Source organism: Eleginops maclovinus, chromosome 8 (assembly GCF_036324505.1).
Source record: "Eleginops maclovinus isolate JMC-PN-2008 ecotype Puerto Natales chromosome 8, JC_Emac_rtc_rv5, whole genome shotgun sequence".
In the NCBI taxonomy this organism is placed as follows: Eukaryota; Metazoa; Chordata; class Actinopteri; order Perciformes; family Eleginopidae; genus Eleginops; species Eleginops maclovinus.
In genome coordinates, this window is record NC_086356.1 from 12137244 (window position 1) to 12158967 (window position 21724).

Here is a 21724-nt window from a genome sequence, read left to right on the forward strand (position 1 = left end):
AATCTATTTGGTCTCCACTCTGTTCCTCTTTGAGATGCCATTCATGAACACACTTAAACGTCTCTTTATATAACTGATAAACCCCTGAGCTCTGTTCTGAGCCTTTATATCTTTACAGCATTTGTCCGTTTACAGCTCATATATTTATTTATTATAACAATAAGTCATATTTTATTCCACTGTGCACTATTTATTTTTACACTCTGTTAACAGCGTATTCTATTTTACATGTATATATTTTTTTCCTGCTTTTACTTGCACGTCAATTGCAACATTCACACAAAGCCTTTGAATCGTTGACTCTAGTTCAATTACTTGTGTTGGTTGTATATTCACCACCAGAGCTAACCTGCCTCAGGGTTAAAGACATGACTAGTTTCTCCAAACAGAGACACCAAACTAAAAGAAGCTGTGTAGGATGATACAGTACATTGTCTAGTGTAAGTGTGTGTATTTGTGTAAGTGACACAGCTGAGAAAGAAGGAAAGGGCAGCAGCCAAGCATCCCCAACTTCAGCCACCTGCCCGTCTACTGGTAGTTAGCATGAAGCTCATTTCACAAACAGTCAGGAATCCACTATCAGCTAAAATCCATCACACATAAGAGACACACACGTAAACATATATAGACACATGTATCATATGCAGAGCGTAAAGACAGAAGCACGGACGCATGAGAGCCTAACTGCAGACATGCACAGATCTACACACATAAACACGCAAACACAACCACACACACAACCACACACACACACACACACACACACACACACACACACACACACACACACACACACACACACACACACACACACACACACACACACACACACACACACACACACACACACACACACACTCTACTCACCATGATCTCATCCTGAAGCAGAAACACCACAGGGAGGAAGATAAAGAGGACAAGACACAGAAAAGGGAGAAATCACTCAAAGGAAACAAGAAGCAACAGAATATAAACACCAGAACAGTAAGAACTAAGGAGAACAAGATTAAAATAAAGGAAAATAGGAGAAGTACATGCTTTCAAAGGGCAAAGGCAGAATGTAAATCATGCAATGTGTGTTTATTTTACCTCATATGTATAGTATGTGTAGTCCTTGACCGGGTAATGTCGTTTTGTTATTTGACCCTAGAGAGGTGTGTGGCCCTGCCTGTAATTTCTGACGTTTCTTGGAATCATCAGATATAAAAAATATATAGCAACCAGGTGCTAAATTGCAAGCACGTATCCCAAAGGAAGCTAAGAAAACGGCCAGCACCGAACAAATGTAGCAAGACATCTGGGGTGGGCCTTCACCTGTCGTCAATCACCGTAACCCTTGTTGAGCCAAAAAGGAGGGACCACTGTCGAATGTTGTGTTTATAAACCACATTCATCAAATCCTATTTATTGTGCTCATAGTTTAAGTTTTGTTTAAAGTAAAGCCATGAAAAACAAAACCACAAGAAAGTTTAGACATTTTATTTGTCTTGTTTCATAACTTTGCAACTATTATTTAAAAAATAAATTCACAAGACCTTATCCACTTCCTAAAATGAAAAAAACGGTCATGTTAACATAATAAATATCTGTTCATTCAATGCAGTTCAAAATCCAGGTGGAGACTTACATTTTTGACAGGGTTTAGTTGCATTGCCAGAATGTGTGTGTTTTTAATTAATGAGATTGTTTGGATTATCCTTGATTTCTACCGAAAGGACAAAATGTTTCAAAATTGGATGACTGCTGTACATTAGTATGTAACATGTGCACACGCTGTACAGGACTGCATTATGTAAGGCATGGACTGATGCCCATGGTAATAAGATACTGTATAGCCGTGCTACATTTAGCATGGACAAAACAGAGAGCTGAGTGCTAACAGAATAAAGCCTCAGGGAAAGACTGTATGAAGTTCAGATGTTACGTTGCTGGCCAACGGATGAAACACACGCCAGAGTTCAGCCTGTTTCTATAGCTGTAGTAAAACCTGTAAAATTCTCATAAAACTGGCAGTATTTGATGGTGATGACAGTGTGTTTAGTGTGATCAAAGTACCTGGTTACCAGCAGCCTTCTTCTTGTTGATTTGGCTGATCCTCTGCTGAGCACTAGACAAAAAAAAGATTGGATTATGGTATTAAACTGCACATGAACTGCTAAATGTCTAAGCACAAATCACCGCAGTGACGGTGGATCGTTATAGGAAAAAATAGTAACTCACTTTGCAAATCCGATGAAGTCCTCATGATTGGTGTTCATGTACGACAACTCAATATCTATCAACAGCAGTACCTGAACAGAGAGTGTGGCTTTATTTACAAATGTGCCAAAGATTACAAATACAAAAGTACATAACACCACATTAAGATTCATTCATATATATGATAGATCCGTAAATGTCCACTTTTTATTCAACTTACTTAAGATCAATTCATAGCTTCGCAAGGATTTTGTTTTTAGGTACATTGGGTGTGCTAGGCCGACATTCAACCTATCATGAGTGATGTTGTAAGTCTACCATTAAAAACTGGAACTACCAAAATTCAAAGTCAAAGTGAACTTATTAAACACATTTGATCTATATTTAAATTGATTATTGTGGCATATATTTGTCAAAAAGTAGACAATCCTAGTGAAAACGAATGCAGTAAAAGAATGTAATCACATCATTTTTAAAGATTCCAAACAAACTTAGATAATTGAATATAATGCTGACAGTTATGAAATGTAAGAATTAATAATACAATTTCACTTTGTCCTTATTCATGGTTTTTGATTTTGTGATACCTGGGTCTTGGTGCGGTTTTCTCTGTCCCTGATGTGCTGGGTTACGATTCTCTCCATCTCTTCTCTCAACATGGGATACTGAGCCAGCTGTGAGCACAGAGCAAAGTGTGTAGGTAGTAAAAACAACACACACAACTTTCAGCACACCACTACATTCTCACCTCACTGAAACACAACAGTCAGTTCCACTGAATCAACAGAATACACAACCGAAACATAATCAAACGGGTGATGTTTTAAAGAGGGTTATCTCAGACAAAGCTCTAGTCTTGGACCAGTGGGTGGATTTGAGTTAAGAATGTATTTTATGATCAAATCTTCCATTTGTTACCAGTACGGAACAAATGTAGAAGAATAGTGAGAATAGTGCAAAGTCTGTGATATTACCACACAAACGGAATAAACAATGTTTTCTGGCAGAAAAGCTTCCTTTTCCCAGCACACTGTGGGTCTTTTTTTCCATGAGCTCATTGCAAACCCATGAACGCAGACGCTGGTGGGCCTCCAATGAGACACAAAACACACTTGGAGAAGTGTGAAGAAAAAGGAAAAATAAGAAAAACAGAATCACAGAAAGAAAGAGAGTCATACGCTGATTTCTCCAAGTTACAATGCATCTTTCATGTCTGTCAGATGGTTTTGTTGAGTGATAGATATGCACTTCTTTTTGGCTCTAAAGCAGATTTACTGCTTCCTGGATTTGGTCCAATTACAAAGCAGACGACATCCATAATGAATAGAAGCTTTATAACAGTGTCAATTATTGTGCAAGTCAATTCTTTGTGTTCGCGCCGAATCAAATTGAATGGGACACAGTGTTAAGATACATTTCAGTCTGATGACAAGCAACAAAACATGTAAGGTCACATTATCATTTGTTGGAAATAACTCACGCTGAAACAGCAACCAAAGCTTAATTCAGATGAATGTTAAATATTCAAAAATAAAACAAAGCCAGTAAATTGTAGATGTATTCAATCAATTGAAAGTGACATCATTTGTGCTCTGGAAAGGTGCATTGTAACTTGAAGATAGACAAAGGCTGAGGTGTTCAGGGTCATATCAAAATATTTGTGTTTTAAAAATGAGCCAGCAGGCCGAGGCACTCACAGTGATTCAGATTGACATGCAATGCAAACGAGCAGGGAGGCAGGGATGGCAGAAAGGAGGATGGAGGAAGATTTCAAACTGACCCCTTTGTGATATTCCCCACCACTGTCTATAAGACAGTATATTTAAATACTGTGTGTCTCTGAAGGTGAAATTAAGATAAAAGTGTGACAGTGAAGAGAAACCCAAAGGAAGTCACGCTGGGTTTTGCAAGGAAGCAGCAGGTTCAAAGGGTTAGAGGACGACAGGATGGAGAGGACAAAAGAGAAATAAAAACACACTCCTTGGGTCAGTGAGTGGAACTGCACAATCAGTCACTAAAATTGTAATTTGACAGGGCAAATGTTATTTTAACAAAACTGAAATCAAAGGGGTTTTAGACATGATGTCAAATATAAATGAAAAGTATTTATCATGCAGGTTGAGAAGCAACAATTTGTTAAATACTCATAATAAGCCAAATAAATGCGAACTTAATAGTTAGAGCAGAAAAATCTGAAGTAAGGATTGACCGATTTCTGCTGGCTGAGGGATATAGATTTAGTGTTTTTGCTTTAATCTGTAAATATTAGACCTGCCCTGAATATGCATAACCTACAGTAAATTTCAATCATTAGGAAGATATTTTTTCATTTATAATTATGAAGGGTATATTTCAAGCTTGTTATGCAAATATGTTATCAGGCTTTTTCTTATCAACTAAGATTCGTTTTTTAAAAAATCAACTTTAATTGACTCAATTCATTTGAAAAGTGGGCTTATTAACCCCCTGAATACTACTGTGTAATATATGTTTATATATATTTTTAAGAAGAACAATATAAGAAAAGCATACGTTTCATGTGTGGGCCGTATTCCATTATACTTTTTGACATTTGCTCTTTCATCCCCTGATTTCAATGCCCAGCCATCGGTCTACCCCTACCTGTGATTAAAAGCAATACTAAAGGGTGGTTAGCTTCTCTTTTGCATTTTACCTTGTTACTACACTTTTGTATGGTGGAGGTGAGTTCGCTCACTACCATATCTATACACTTCAGTGTGGGCGCCTTCAGCTTTTGGATCTGCTTTTTCACTATGGCCTCAAAAGCCAGATCAGGGGTGAACAGCCCCGTCCTGTAGGGATAGGCAGGGGGCACGGAGGGGAGGAGAAACATAGAATTGAAAGAAAACAAAAAATGGTTGATAAAAAAGAGAAGTAAAAGTAGCAAATGAAAAATGTGTAAGACAACTCAAAGGAATGGGCAGACGAAGAAAAAGTGAAGGCGATGGAACAAAAAAAACCAAAAGAGTGAAAACAGATGGCGAGGGAAAAGGCATTACACAAAAGAGGAGGATGGAGATTGGAGATGGAAAAGAAGAAACACGATAAACAACAAGGAGACGTGTGAAGGTTTTGGTGGGGGGTAAACAGCACAGAAGAAGGAAAATGCATGTGAGACATTTGGTTTCCCCTGAAGTCATTCTACAAAAGGATAGCACTGGAGTCTCTCTCTATCAATAGAGAGCACATAGAGAGAAAGGGTGAGAGATAGAAGAAGATATAGAGAGAGCTTCCAGTCTGCACATCTCCACCAGCCAAAAACTCAAAGCAACGCACCACGAGACAGCAGCTGTGCACCCCAACGGTTAGCCAAAACACCCTGATCCCCCCTGGTGTGACCTTCTGCTCCATCCATTCCTTCTTAAACCTCTGACTTCCACTGGGAGCCTAACATTTATTATCCCAGGGCCTCCAGGTTGTTGCAGTCCAACCGCTGTAAAAACGGTTTGGTCACAGTGGATCAATTTGGATAAAGACTACTGCTTTTTCTACTGGCCCACTCACAAGCGTCTGTTGTTGAGAGAGCGGGCCCAGACGCCTGTGGAGGAGCAGTTCAAAAATAATGTCATGGCTCCCGTCTGCTGCAGGTGCACGGCTGCAGCCTCATACACAAGGAAGTCTGGGCACTGAGGTCATCCGATATGGCTGCCAGGCACTCTAAATGATGATAACATGTGAATACCATTGTGTTTGAACAACAGTGAAAAGAGTATCTTAGTCAAGCACTGTGAAAACTACTTTGGTAAATCTACAAAAATCTATTTGATATGATTACTTAGTGGTGATAATCTATTTAAAACAACCCTTGCACAAAGAGGAGGAGCAGGAGGTTTAAAGACTGTGTCCAAATTCCACAATAAATGCCAGCTCTCAGTTGTGCACATAACATACTAATTTACATATATGTGCAATCAAAATGAAAATAACTATACAGTAATATTTTGCACAAACAAAATAATGTCCTGTCAGCAAAAAAACTCCATAGGGAAAACATTTAGCTTTTTCTTATTTTAAATTGAAATGGAAATGGAATTTAAACAGTGGTCATGTTATATAAGAGCTATAAGAGCACATATACTGGCAGTCCTTAGTCAATTTTACTATAATTTCTGTGTCAAAACCACCAAACTGACGTAACTCTGTAAGATGAACAGGTGCATGAAAACGATTCAAAGATGAATGGTAAAATCATCCCTGAGTCTACTCTGATATGTAATCTTTTATCGGCAACCATATTCTGATAACCGCTCAGCCTCCACACTGGTTTTCTGCAGCACAGATTTCTACAACAGCCAGCCTTGTTCAGACAGACACGTCCGAAGCGTACAGTAGGCAGGCAGGTTACAGTACAGGGAGTGAACAGCAGAGGGACTTTGCAGATGGGGGTTGAAGACAAAAAGTGCTATCCACTGTTTACTTTTATGGTTTACCTTCTTGGTACACTGCCTAACCGTATTGACTAGCTCAGAAATGACCATGTCCACACATTTGGTGCAAGGCTCTTTAATCTTCCCAATCTGCCTTTTCACAATGGTCTCAAAGGCCATGTCCGGGGTGAAGAGGCCAGTTCTGCCCGACAGATAGAAAACCAGCCACAGGGCCAAAAAAAAAAAGAGGAGGATGGTGGAGAAGAAGAACAAAGGAGGAAGGAGGGTTGGGTAAAAAGTGTTAATTTCAGAGTGTTAATTGTAAAGAATCCCCCTCCATTTCTGAGCTTTCCCCCAAATATAATTAGACACAAATTAGTCAGAAAGAGAAACAAAGAAAAAGGATAGAGCTAGAATTTAACATTTTCTAGAAAATATATTGTGATATCAATTAAATTCAAGAAATCTGTATTTAAAATTCTCTATAATATAATTTATTTGAACATTGTCCACATTTACCCGCAAATCAAACATCTTCTCCTTCTCACTTTATCCTGTTATTATCTGATCTTAATGGCTGAGGACTATTTAAAATAATTTTTGGGCATCAAATTCAAGTCTAGATAAGGTTTCTATTTTTATGGCATTTCGACAATACAGTTATGACTTTTCTTTCAGTTTAAGCACACACCAAGTGTATTAATGCCATTAGTATTCAACAAAGGTGAGAATAAAGGTCTTTGTGAGTAGACAAGAAAGGTCAGTTAAAGCAGTCTGGCCAGCAGAAGTGACTCAGATAGAGCGAAAGAGAAAGAAACGAAGATTAAGTAAAGAGGGAAGGAAGAGGGTGGAGGGGTGAGTCAGAGGGGCTACGTGCCTGATTCCATGAATGTTCTTGATGGCGTAGCTGATCTCCTTGCGAAGCTCTTTCTCATCAAACTCCATCTGCAAAACAAATAGAGACAACAGGGACGTGTGTTTATTTTATTTTTTATAACTTATTCATATTTTTATGTTAAACAACATGTCAGCAAATCACAAGTCACAGGCTCAAAATGTTAGGCAAAAAATCGAAATTTCTCAGTTAAATTCCTCACTAAAATCCCACCACAATAACTTACACGTCTCAAATGACATACCAATTGCAATATCAGTCAAAATAATTACAATTAGATTTTTTTTTTTATAGCCTATTTGCTTTTATTTTGTCGACAGGAAGACTGCAAACCTTTGGCAAACTTTACTCCCCCACAAATGTTGCTCATACTAACTGTTCCATTGGAAGTATAAGAGCTGGCCTTCTAAATAGAAATCTGCTTTATATTTTATATTTCGTGTACCTGACTTTTATTAACTGCAATTACTCATTCATTCCCTGTTTTTTCAAAAAAGCTTCCTTTTTCCTTAAGAGCATGTATCATAAACATATAAATCCTAATGATTTTATGAGTCAAGCTTCTGGTTAGGAAGCAACCTGCTCTGTTCTCACAGTGGGGAAACTGACAGGCCATTTCTCTAAAGCCTCCGTCACAAAGAGTACGATTTATATCCTCAGAGGGAGGGTGAGGAATGGGATGAATGAAATGAGGGAGAGAAAGGGAGGGACAGGCTAACAGAGAGGGAAAGGTTTGAACATGTAAAAGGAGGAAGGGTGAGGTAAAATGCTTAGAGGATGGGGGAGGACGGATGATGTGAAAGGTGAGCAGAGAGGATGTGGGGGAGGGATACAATGTGCATGGATATGAAAACGGAGTGGGAGAAACAGAAGGAAGAAGGTGATGGTGAGGTGAGTGTGAAGAGAGGACAATGGGAAAAGTAGCTGTTAAACTGAGGGGGGGGAATCTCGGGGTGAGAAACCCAGAATAAGAGAGACCTGAGGGAACCAGAGAGAACATGTGTTTCATGTAGGACATTTTTATATCCTCATCTTTCTTATAAACTCTCAAAGATATAAAGAATTTCTTTATTTTTTTCTGGTTCATTTCTGGTATTTCCTTCACCATTAAAGCTGCACACAATGGCAATTTCACACAGTTTTTACTTACTTTACATTTTTAGTCAGTGTGTATCCTTTTTTGACTGCAGTATTAATAAATAAAAATAATCCCTACAGCTTCAATAAGTCTTCGCTCCGACTCTGTCGAGCTAAGGCCCTAATTAAAGGTCACCGGAATTTCCTGAGCACAAATATGTACACCTATAGGACAGAAGTTATGAGTGAGTTTTATAATTGTAACATATTTTAAATCACTTCACAAAAGTTAATATTTGATCAAAAATAAAGAAGCTAATTATAAATGCAAGATTCCCAACATCTCTTTTTATGTTATTGTCTTCTGTTGTTATATGGTTTTCAGGTTCATGTTATTTCCATTTAAACATACTTTTCTGAATTCTGAATTATTTTATTGTTTCTTTTCTCGTTTGGAAGGAGCTTTATGAATAAAGTGCATTATTATTATATAAATAGAACTAAATCTCCCCCCAAAATACTAAATATGGCAGACACAGACCTTAACCAGTTCGAAGGGGAAGCGTTCGTGGAAGATGCGATTGATCCTGGCACCTCCTGACAGCTCAGCGGTGTCGATCTGGTCCCCGGAGCCCTCGATACATTTATCAAAGTCAACAGAGAATTGCTGTACCATCCTGAGGAGAGGCAGAAATATTGTTCAATCTTTTATTCAGTTTTTATCTCATGTCTTCCTCTGTGTGTACTCACTGCAGCAGAGCCTTGGTCTTGCGGGACGGGTCGTCAGGTCTGAAGTTCTTGTACTCCTCCACCTCCTTCTCTATGGACAGCAGCTGACTCTGCAGCTTGGCCCGCAGGCCCGGCAGGGTGTCTCGGATGTGGTTAGTCAGTTGCTGTGAAGGTCAAAAGGTCAATACATTTAGTACTGTAGTGCCACAATTTTAAGGCAATTTTAATTTGAATGAATTGGTGACTGTGTTCATAGTTTAGGTTATATTTTAACTTTTCATGTTATTTCTTGGAGGTATGGAGACAGCAAACATTGTGACCGTTTCATTTCAGTCTCTGGGTAATTTAAAAGCATTTTTCACATTTTGGTGAATTTAACACACCAGAAAATCGATCACTTACTCTGGAAGTTTATCAGCAGATCAATCCAAATGACAATAATTATTAGGGAATATATCAAGTTGAGCTCTAACTCAAACTACAACAGTAAGAATCCTACGTTTACATTAATGCACGAGTAATGATAATCTACTAATGACATCAATGGAAAACACGTACAAAGAACTTACTTCTACATTGAGTACTTTTATACTTTTCCTGATTATTCTTGCATACTTTGACATGACTTTTACTTGTAACTGATTATGTTAACAGTGAGGTATTAGAAATTATACCTAAGGAAATGATCAAAATACTTCAATTAAAACTGGATAGATCACCGGGAATATGGGGAATATTAAAATGACATTGCTTGAAAAAATCAGACACATAATTCGATGTATGTGATCTGTGGTGATTCAATAAAGACTCAATGTACAGTCACCTGTTGCTTACACTTTCACTCTGTTTCACTTTCACACACCTGATTGAGGGTTTTCTGCAGGTAGGGCGTGCCCATACGGTCGGCCAGGTGTCTGTATCCAGGGTGGGAGAGAAAGAACTTCCTCTCAGCGGCCATAGCAGCATTGATATCCTTCTTACCATCTATGTCTTTTTGGCTCCTGTTCACCACCCCAATGTAACCTGGACACACAAGAGACATTTTACAATGCAGTCTGCAATGCTGAGAGATCTGCAGAAAAACAGATCCAACTCTTTTTATCACTTCCTGGAAATGTTGAGAACAGACTGGAACAGATTAAATAGCTGTGGCCTGATGGGAAATTTAACTGGAAGATTTTTCATATGTAGAAAATAAGGAGCCCGGCGCAACCCCACTTTTCTCTAATGCAAGATTAAACGGGGTTGGATCAGTTAAACCAAAAATGAACAGCTCCTCCAGAACCAAACTGCTCAAAATTGAGTTTAATAATCTTTAAAAACTATATTTCAGAAGACATAGGAGTAAAAAAAGAATAAAGTCAAAGGATGAATAGAGGAGAGGAAGGAAGGGTGGATGGATTAATGCCTCTATGTGTGTGTCCAAGTTTTAAAGACAGAAAGAATAAAAAGTTAGAGGAGAGTTCAGGTCACGCGGATCCTATTTCCCCTCCAGTTAAGTTTTCTCATGCATCCCTCGCTTAAAGGCTGTTTCATGCTCTATAACAAATGCAACTGTGAGCCAGCAGCCTTGTAAAATGTGAACATCCAGATTAGACAGAGAGACGGGGAGCAACAAAAAGAGGGGGAGGGGGCATATAAAAAAACAAAAGACATGGAAAATATTCAAAAGCACATGCCTGGGTCCTAACCAAGTGCAAATGGAAAAGAAAAGTACCGCATCAGCACATAGCAATAAAGGGCAGCCCGCAAAACACACGCCAACTCTTTCCAACATGCAGTGTTTTACTCTTTCATCGCTACTTTTTCTCTCTTCCACATTTCCCTCTCTGTCTTTTGATTTCTCACTCAGTAATGTTTTCAACACGACCTCCTCCCTCAATCCATCCACAGTTTTTCTATATTTCTTTTATGGTTTTGAGCTTTTTTGAGTAGGACTGCCTTACTACCACAAGAGGGAAACAGAGTGTTTTCTTAGGGCCCTAAAAGGAGAGCAAGAAAAAAAGTGTGTGTGTGTGTGTGTGTGTGTGTGTGTGTGTGTGTGTGTGTGTGTGTGTGTGTGTGTGTGTGTGTGTGTGTGTGTGTGTGTGTGTGTGTGTGTACTCACCCCTCCTGAGTGGGAGATGCTTATTTTCCAGGATGTCCTTAGCGTCTGTCCCCTCGTCCATCAGGTCCAGCTTTGTGATCACACCAATGGTCCTCATACCTACATAAACACACACACACACACACACACACACACACACACACACACACACACACACACACACACACACACACACACACACACACACACACACACACACACACACACAGCACAATGATAGCAAACCAATCCTAAAATGGATCTGAAATCATTTCTATGCTGTAAATACATGATGTGCAGCAATGTGTGTTGTTTTAGCATTAGCATATTAACATAATTTACTTGAAAAAATATCACAAGGTAGAAACACTTTATATACTAAGTATCCTGCACAATGAATGTTATGTAAGAAATGTTTCTCAAGCGTTGTTTTGAATGAATTTTTTATGAAAATGTAGCTTTTCTAAATGAAAATCAAAGGAAGTATTGTATTACTACAGTTGACAAGTTGGACTAATTTTTTATTTTTATACTGATAAAAATCATTGACTTGAATAATCTTTATTTGTAAAACATTTATGCTTCACAATTTATTTATTTTTAAAAGACAAAAATAATAACATAGTTAAGTACTGATGAAGACTGAGTTGGGTGATCATGTGTGTGTGTCTGTCTGTGTGTGTGTGTGTGTGTGTGCATACACTCACCCTGAGGGTCGACCTCTTTGGCAATCTTTAAAGCATCAGAGTTGGCCAGATCAGAGTTTGCCGGGGAGACGGCCAGCATCAGGCAGTTGTCCTTGGTGACAAACTGCATCAGCATCTCTTTGATCTGCATCTCGATGTCTGCAGGCTGGTCGCCCACCGGCACTTTGGTCATCCCCGGGAGGTCCACCAGGGTCAGGTTCAGCACTGTGAGGAGAAAAGGGAACAGGACAAAGCTAAGCAAACTACAAGAGCTTCTTCAGACGCAGATTGTTGCCAAATAAAAAGCTTGTTGGTACATAAATTATTGATGTCACACATGCAAAACAAGTCAACCCAAATCTGTGAAGAAATAGTTGTGTCTCTCACCATGAGGGGAGTAGACACGCAGGTTGATGGGGACAGGGGAGATGCCCTTGTTGGCCCCTGTGATGCGGTCAGTCTCTGCCTCGATCTCCTGCCGCACTTCGTCAAAGTCTGTGAACTTTTTGCCCTTACAGTGGAGGAACTCAGCATATTCTGGAAGATAAATTAATAAGAGACAGATTATTAAGTGCAATTGTAAAAAAAAAAAAAGAGGAAGTGTTCAGATATCAGTGAGATATAAATAAAAGAAAACACATTTTGATGCAAATTGAGGCAAATGGGATTGAGCATTAGAATATGTTGCCTCTGTGAGCCTTGTCACAGTTTTAAATCTATCAAACGATCATACAGCACAGAAAGTGTGTATTTAAATGAAACGTTAATATTTTGATATGAGGAAAAAGCTTATTAGCAGACCTTGCAACAATCTAATGAAGTGTAACCATGGTAATAGGAGGAAGTTGCCATTCTCTTAAGCTAGTAGAAATAAATGAAGAGGAGGAGATGCCAGAGGAAGGATCTCCCTTGAGGAGTGTGGAGGAGGAGGAGGTTTTTTAAGTCCAGAGGCAAGAGTGAAGGTTTGCTACAGTCTGAACTAAAAGCTAAATGTTTCTAAAATGTTTTCAGGAAGAAGGGAATTATTGTGCCATCCACGTGTTTGTGAGGGGAGAAGGGGAAAGAGTTTTGCTGATGATGTTTAATGTCAAAGATGCAAGGTGCAATTTGCTTCATGGCCACTATATGTTGTGTTAATAATAATTGAAGAGAAGAGAAGATACTGGCTAAATGTATTTTTTTTTCCCATTAACAATTTTTCCAAACTTAAGGCTTCAAAATAACTAATCTCAGGGAAGGCATGTTTTAAATTCACCCTACATTTTGAATGCCAGTATCTCTCTACTAGTCAGATGACAAGACAAGAACCCTGATAGAAGCTTACCATAAAATAAAAGCTATTTTTACATTTTCATTTAGGAGACCCTTTTATTCTCTCACCGATGCAGGAAAACATTGTCTATGGCCCACCCAGGAAAATACAAATAATAAACCCATGTATACAAGATGAACACATCGCTAACTGAACAAATGTCCCTCAGATTTATTATGGGTGACATGTTTTTACCTGTGGGGCTGGTCATCAGCTGCAGAACTAAAGGACGACGGGTAACAATGCCAGAACCACGGGGGAGGAAATCCCTGTAACGAGACAGAAGGGGAGATAGTCAGTTAAACAAACAACAATACAAGAGAGAACAATATGAATCACCACATATCAGAAACACAGCGGAACATGAGTCAGTGACAATGAATCAGCATCCTGAGGAAATGTGAGCAAAGTGCAGACCAGAAGAAAGTGTAAATGTGTGAGGGTGTTTGTGTGTGTAGTGCTATGCTGAATAACAACAAACCCTCACTCAACAGCTGTGGTCCCAACAGACTATACGTTATTTTTGGTGTCCTGCTATTTTGAATGTACATCTAAACCAGAACGATAAAAAAGTGGGCAATAACAAGGGACTGTGGGAGATGTATACTGTAGTGTGCCTGATATCTGATATTTTCAGCATGAGAGGATTATAAAGCTTCTTGGAAATAAAACATACTTTGTTATCTGAGTGCCATGAACAAGAAATAGAGGACGCCTCTGTTTGGACCTGAAGCAAAGCCTGAGGCAGTTTGGATACATGAGTCATGAACTGAACTGCTTTTGCTCTAAACTGAGAAAGGCATTACTGTTACTTGACTTTATTAGAGAATTCTGTCCAAGTGTATATTGTAAATATTTGTGAGTAACAATACATTCATTGTACTTTAGCTTTAAAGGAATATTTTTGGTCAATGCTAAGAGAGGCAGGAGAAGATATTCATGCCTGTTAGCTAAATATAAAGCTCAAACCATTAGTGAGTTAGCTTAGCATAAGCACTGTATCCCAACACCAATTAAATATACATTCTACAGTTATACCTGAAACGACTACCCAAATTGCACATTTCTGGTGTTTATATATTCATACTTTGGTCGTATTAACATACTGTATCAACGTAGCAATCAAATTTTAAAAAGCCAATAAAATCATTCAACCTCAAAACATCTAAAAGCTAAGGTGACACAAGATTGCTTAAAGACATCACTTCTGTGAGTGTTTAATCACATACGAGATCTGCAGATCAGTCTTGCCTAATCCTTTCCCACCTGCACTTTGTTGGAAAGTATGAAATTAAGAAGACATATAATACATCATAGCTAATGCTCGCCAATCCTCTACACCTGCTACACTGAACACAGCAGCAGCAGTGAGCTTCATTATGGTTTCGGTGATTGTTGTTATAAAGCAGCTTGTTACAACAAACGAAACTCTAATGTGTGTCTGTCCATCTGCTGCCATACCTGCCTGCCAGTGTGTGTATTTGGAAACCCTTTAGAGCAGACAGATGGCTGTAACTGCAGGTCTTCTTCTCACTTTACTCCTCCTCATCTTCCCCTCAAACTGCCACCACAAAGATGCTCCAAAAGAGAGGAGAAACCACCGACAGATTTTTCACACAAACACACACACATCTACACACACTGCTACAGTATGGGAAAGATTGTCTCTCTCTGTTTACTCATCTTTTACTTCATCCTGCTGAGAGTGGTCTCTCCCACTCTACCCTCCTTTGCCCTTCTCCCCCACAGTAAAGTGGAAGGTGAAAAACTCACATGACTGCCAAAAGCTCAGAGACAACCCACCTGCCCTACCCACAGATACAGAGTAAAAAGGAGTAAACCGGTCAGACAAGCAAACTAAACTGATATGAATTATTTATTGCTACAGGAAGAGAGAGGATAGACAGTGTCGGAGCCATGAAGAGAGATGTTAAGGTCAAAACAAGAAACCTACAACAAGCACTTACCTATAGGTGCACACAGTACTCAGTAAAAGCACTTTCACTTTTTACAGAAACAACATTTACCCAGTTTGTCCATCTATGATATTGTTTTATCTTTAATGATACACCCTGACAGATATTTGCCACTGTGTTATAGTGTCAGCTATCATTTAATAAATTTGTAATTTTGGGATATTTTTGTGTTTTTTTTAATCAATGTGGTGCAGTATATTGATTTGTCAGATTTTAATTAATTTAATAAAACCTAAAATACAAACTACTGGCGGGTTATTTTACCCATTTAGCGTTTCTTAGGGGTTTTGAATAATCAATACTGTAGGTCAGTGTAGGTCACAGAAACACTGAGCATCACTTTTAGAGAGTCAGAGCCGAGCCCCAATCAGATTAATTTCATTGATTTCTTTTAGCATCTTGTGTTACCCACAAATCAGTGTCAAACTGAGATATTTCTTTGAATAAACTTGCCACTGAATCATTCATTCGCTCATTCTCTGTCACACATACACTCTCACACACGTCAGGCGCCAGCTGCTATGAAGTAGTGACTCATTGCTTCTTTGTTTCAAACTGTACACATTCAGTGATGTACAAACAATACCCACATAATGTGTGAACATCACATGACCTTTCCTCTCAATACTTCACTTTCCATCAGTACAAAGAGGCTTCATGTGCAAAAGAAATGTTCCATACATGTTTTAATAAAAGTCATGAATGTATCTACCATGTCCAATTCATTTTAAAATGTATACATATACTGTATAATATATCACACCATTCCCAGATTGGGACTGACTTTAATCTTTTTTTGTTTTCATTTATTTGTTTATTCTGTGAGATGCTTTAAAAGAAAACAAGGGAATGGCTAACATGAGAATGAGATGTAAACTGTTTGCTCTATTCCTTCCATAAAATATCTAATATAAAAAAATTATGCAACACAAACTCAACAAGCTGCATTGTTGTTATTGTCATGTGCGTCACATCAGTTCCAATTTCCAGACACTCATCTAATCCTGCTCTAATACGTGCAGCAATAATAGCGCTGACATTACTGACATTTTGATGATGAATTTACACACGCAAACACACGCTGACACACACAACCACATACACGTATTGCTGTCAGACACATAAGTAGAAGGAGCCAATGATATGGCGTGTTGCTGGGTGGTGGTCATCCAGATTAGAGCAAAGCCAATGGGAGGGTGATTTGCAGGTATTCGGCCCAAATAGAGATTAGTGGTAATCCTCTGTAGCAGTATCAGGACAAGTCTGGCATTCTCTGACGGATTTCTGACTCACATGTGACCAATATAGTTCACATCACTGTTTTTATTAAAAAGGCAAATAAGAGCTGCAACTTATTTTATAGGTCCATCAATTTACTTCAAATATCCTGAAAAATGTTCCTGCAAAAACTACAAATCAGAGCTGGAACCAAATGTATTAATTGAAATAGTTCTTCTAACAAACCTTGCTTAAAATAACCTAATTCTAGCTTCTCAGCAGTGAGGATTGGCCATTTCTATTTTTGTTTTATGATAACAAACTATTTTATTTTGGAGTGTTGGTCAGACAAAACAAGCAATTAAACAAGTCGCATCAGGCTTTGCTCAAACGTTGATGGGCATTTTCTACTTGTTTCTGACATTTTAAAGACCAACAATTAAAAAGTCTATCAAATAAAATAATCAGCTGATTAATCAACGATGAAACAAATGCTGGTTGCAGTCGTGTTAGTATGCACACAATGTCAACACACCGTTTGAACACTGCACAGTACAAATCATCTATTTGTGTAATGACTCACTTATTTGTTTGTTTTTAAGAAAGAACCAGAAATTTAGAAATTATTTATGGGAGTTTTTATTATCTCAGCCTCCTCTATAAGTCATTAAAGTACTCTTCTTCTCTGTGTTTCTATTTCACTGCCCTCTCCTTGTATTTGATAACAATGAAGACACTGAACTGTTCTCATCTTTCACATGATTGAAGCTGGTGCAGCTCATCATGATGCTTCCGGCCATTTCTGTGTTATGTAACTCATGAAACCAGCTATATATCATTAACTTAATCTGTGCGTGGGGGTTGGAATAGTGCTGGCAGGCAGCAGGGAGAGAAAAGCGCGTGTGTGTGTGTTGTAGTTTCATCTTTCTGGTTTGCACTGGTGCCTGCAGCCCTCACTGATAACAAAGTACTTGAGTCGGCTAAGCTGCGCACCATGCAGCAGCAGCAGCAGCAGCAGCAGCAGCAGCAGCAGCAGCAGCAGCAGCAGCAGCCTCCTGGGTTTGAGTACATCCCAGGAACACGTCATAAAGTATGTGGCTAATTTGTCCTTCTACATCCTACTGTCAGCTTTTGACCCCACATCCCTTTAAGTAATTATTGCAAAAAAGATTCCTGCAGGGCCTACATTAGAGTTACAGCAACAAAAGATTTCTGGTGTTGTTTCTATAATCCACCATGCTGACAATATACAGGGGTATCCTTAAGCTATCATGATCATATTAATTATAAAAACATAAGCAGTTATAACTCCCAAGTTATCCTCCATGCTATGTTCAGTGTAGGTTCTATTTATGGGTGAAGGCAGCTGTGATGCTGATTTAGTATCAGCTGTTTTTGAAAGAGCTCTCCGTGGTGCTGAAGTCCATTCAGAACCAAAATATGAACATACACTTTCATTTCTTCAGACAGCATTATAAGTGGATTTGTAACCGACTTTAGTTTATATGACCTCACATCAAATAACATAACCAAATATCTAAACTTTTTTTTAAAAATCAGTCAAGTATTTCTGATCCCTTTTTCATACAGAAACTTGTTTGTACACACTGCTTGAATAAAACAGTATAAATAAGGCATAAAAACATTAATGTGAAAATGCTATTATCTTCTATAACCATAAAAAAAAATCCACTCATATTTTAAGATATAAGGTGCCTCTGTTTATAATGTTGAGTTTATTCAAATGTCAACATGTCTCCAAACATCCTCACCTCCACCTGCACAAAGGTTTGCCCCAGCTGGCCCGGCCGGTGTCGGGCTCTGGAGACTGGGAATTCTTGCTTTGTTTCTGCTAATGAGACTCATGGGAGGCTAACATACTATACAGACTGTGTGACAGACGCTGGACGGGAAACAGGTTTTGCTCAGTCTCAAAGCTGTAAAATGTCCACTTCACAGTTAGATAGGCAGATGGGACACAGGTAGAGGATGACTGTACAGTGATGATGAACCTGTGTGTACTATGGTACTGAAACAATGTATAAATTGATCATTCAATAAAAAAAAAGATGAATCAACCGAACTATGTAGATGTTGGTTTAACTCAAATGACAGGGATAAATGCCAAGCAATTATTGTTTACAGCAAATGACTGTCTTTTGTTTCATTATCTTTGACTGTTCTATAACTGGCAGCTGCTGATGACATTTTTTGACATGTTATAAAATAAATGGTTATGAGTGTATATCTTTAAAATGATAAAACAGTAACAGTAATGAAAATAATAATTATTTGCAGCCTTAAAAGATATATACTGCCCTAAGTATATCACATTTTTAAATGTTCAAACACAGGAAAAACTATTAAAGGAAACAATAAAGCAAAGAACATAATTGTTTGTGAAGGCTGACTTTGGTGTTAATTGCTCTAAAAGTGTGTGTCTGTATGTCTGTACTTTTTGTTTAACCTTGCTGCCTTTACTTTGGAGTTGAGCTCTTTCATATTTGACAACAACAAGCGCCTTTTGAGTGAACTTCAACTGAATGAAGCTGACAGACCCTTAGAACGGGAGGTTGAACTGAGGTAATGAACAGAGAACTGAGCGATGAAAACAAGGAGAGAACAGAAAACTCTCACTGAGGACAATTTTTGAACGGAGGATCTAAAACTATAGATGCTAGAAGATACACTTGATTAGAGTGCTTAAATGCTCCCTCATACCTCAGGCACTGCATTTCTCTACAGCTTTTTTACCTAAGAGGTTGTCCTTGTCCCTGATTTACACCTGCAATCCAGATTATAAGGAAAGGTGTCATTGTGAACTATAAGGAGTAGCAGATTCTAACTCCTTTAAATCACTTCTGTAGTTGCTAGTTTGTCCATATAAGTTATATTACCTTCTATGTATTATAATATAGCTTTTCAAAATATCCTCAATGTGCCTCAATGTGTAGGTCTTCTATACTTTTGTATTGATTGTCTTTTGCTAAGTGATAGCAGCAATATCAACTGTTAAGAGGGAGAACAATAAGCTTAAAAATAGCCAAAGGAACATCTGGTTTGATGGAAACATCACATTAAATGACTTTCTGAGAGCCATCTATATGAATTTCTGAATGTGAGACATCAAGGGGGAAAATAGAGATGGAGAGAAGAAACATTGTGGCAACTAAACACACAGTACAGCGTGTTGTAAATGGGTGAGGGAAGATAAGGCAAACAGAATGGGGGAGAAAGAGGATGGGCGGACCTGAGTGACGTCACTGCAGTTGGACTAGGAGAGAGCATGCAATAACAAAGACACACAGACTCTCTCTCTCTCTCTCTCTCTCTCTCTCTCTCTCTCTCTCTCTCTCTCTCTCTCTCTCTCTCTCTCTCTCTCTCTCTCTCTCTCTCTCTCTCTCTCTCTCTCTCTCTCTCTCTCTCTCTCTCTCTCTCTCTCTCTCACACACACACACACACACACACACACACACACACACACACACACACACACACACACACACACACACACACACACACACACACACACACACACACACACACACACACACACACACACACACACATGCTGCATGACAGGATGCAGATGCAGCTTTTACCGGCACACATTAACAAATCCTTTGACATCTTTATAAATGTCTTTGTAAAAATATTTCAATTTCTTTTCTCTCTACCTTCTGTCATGATGCACCCCCGGTCCCTTGGGTACAGCAGTGTAATTAGGCTCAAACCGTTTCCATGACTACAACTGAGCCCATCTAATGAGTGTAAAGAGGAGCTTTTAACAGTAATTACTTAAAAGAAAGGGAAAGGAAAACTAAAAATCCTGTGTTTCTAATTGATTTACCGTTGGTGCCAGAGCAGTAAATATATAGTTCTACAAATATAACATGTGTTTGTTTAAATATGAGTGTCCGCAACATTTTAACCAACAGGATGAAATACTGTTGAAGTACATCTCTTATTTACTTGTATATAGTGCAATGCTAAATTGGTGGCGTTTTATTCTAACTTCTATGAATGTCAGCTTTGTTTAAAAAGTGCGATTCATAGGGTAGCATTAAGCATTTAGCAGGTAGCATTAAGTGTGGATTACCCTGACATGTAAACAGTGGCTATGCCACCTATTGGCCCGCTACAATGAGGATTAGCACTTCAACTTCTTTAACCTACTGTGAAACAAATGTAAGAAAAGAGGACAAGTGAATATTAGTAATAGCTGCAGAGGTAGACCCCTCTCGCTCCAGGAGTTTATATTACATCTTTCCTGTGACACATTTTTCAAACTAGGTCTGAACTGGCTTAGAGCCACAGAATTAATACATTCTGACCTTGCAGGAAATACTGCTGAATCACACACACACAAGGGATGAGACCACAAAAAATCTTCAGTTCAAATGAAACACAAGCATAGACAGCTGACAAACAGTTAGCAAGTGACACCAATGTTGTTGCCTGCATTTAGTAAGCTTCACTTACAGCATAAGCACTGACAGACAGATGGACAAGCTGAGCTGCAACGGCTCAAAGCTCAGGTGGACTCTCTCTCTCTCTCTCTCTCTCTCTCTCTCTCCCCCTCTCTCTTTATATGCAAGGTCATACTGCAGCATAACAGATCAGATTTGTTCCCCTCGTTTTGTTTTGCATCAGCAGCTCTGACAGTGAGAAACATCTCCACACACATATATACAGCAACAATTGTTTTGCCTCTTGCTTGGTCCTGATTCAAAAGCCTCAGGACGTCAAAATGGTAGCCCTGCCACAGAAAACAAACAACACATCCATCAAGCTGCCTGTAATTGTATGTACAGGAAGTCAGTGTAAAAGCTGCCCCTGCCCCTGTGTCTAATTTCATAGGGTTTGTATAGATAAACATGTGCAAATGTGGGACATTTTGGACCAAGTTATGGAGTTTCGAAATCCACTTATCATTAACTAACACTTAAATCACTTATATGGTTTGTCATGTTAAATGCAAAGTCATTTTAGGAGCAATGTGTGGTTCCCTGAATGCATCAGATGAACTTCATTAGGGATTTATGTCGGACTAACCAATAATCTCCTCGCATTGGTGTTGTGAAAGAGGGATACGACTGGTGAAAGGTGCCACCATGTAAACCGTTTTAACCAAGCTTGGGAGGTGTACTCAAAGCTG

The 21724-nt window shown here is 38.7% G+C and overlaps 2 protein-coding genes across 5 annotated transcripts in view; both read right to left on the reverse strand.

The window, feature by feature from the left end:
- Positions 1–21724, reverse strand: part of hspa5 (heat shock protein 5) — a 113647-nt gene that overhangs the window by 48278 nt on the left and 43645 nt on the right. The window lies entirely within an intron of this gene.
- Positions 1–21724, reverse strand: part of dnm1a (dynamin 1a) — a 46091-nt gene that overhangs the window by 23858 nt on the left and 509 nt on the right. For all 4 annotated transcript variants that reach the window (XM_063889955.1, XM_063889956.1, XM_063889953.1 and 1 more), the window contains exons 2-14: positions 13568–13641; positions 12448–12597; positions 12082–12285; positions 11396–11494; positions 10151–10311; positions 9310–9452; positions 9101–9236; positions 7465–7532; positions 6651–6789; positions 2787–2873; positions 2221–2291; positions 2056–2107; positions 868–879 (exon numbers count right to left, since the gene is read on the reverse strand). In XM_063889955.1, the coding sequence (XP_063746025.1) occupies positions 868–879; positions 2056–2107; positions 2221–2291; positions 2787–2873; positions 6651–6789; positions 7465–7532; positions 9101–9236; positions 9310–9452; positions 10151–10311; positions 11396–11494; positions 12082–12285; positions 12448–12597; positions 13568–13641 (1396 nt within the window). The remainder of the gene's footprint in view (positions 1–867; positions 880–2055; positions 2108–2220; positions 2292–2786; positions 2874–6650; positions 6790–7464; positions 7533–9100; positions 9237–9309; positions 9453–10150; positions 10312–11395; positions 11495–12081; positions 12286–12447; positions 12598–13567; positions 13642–21724) is intronic.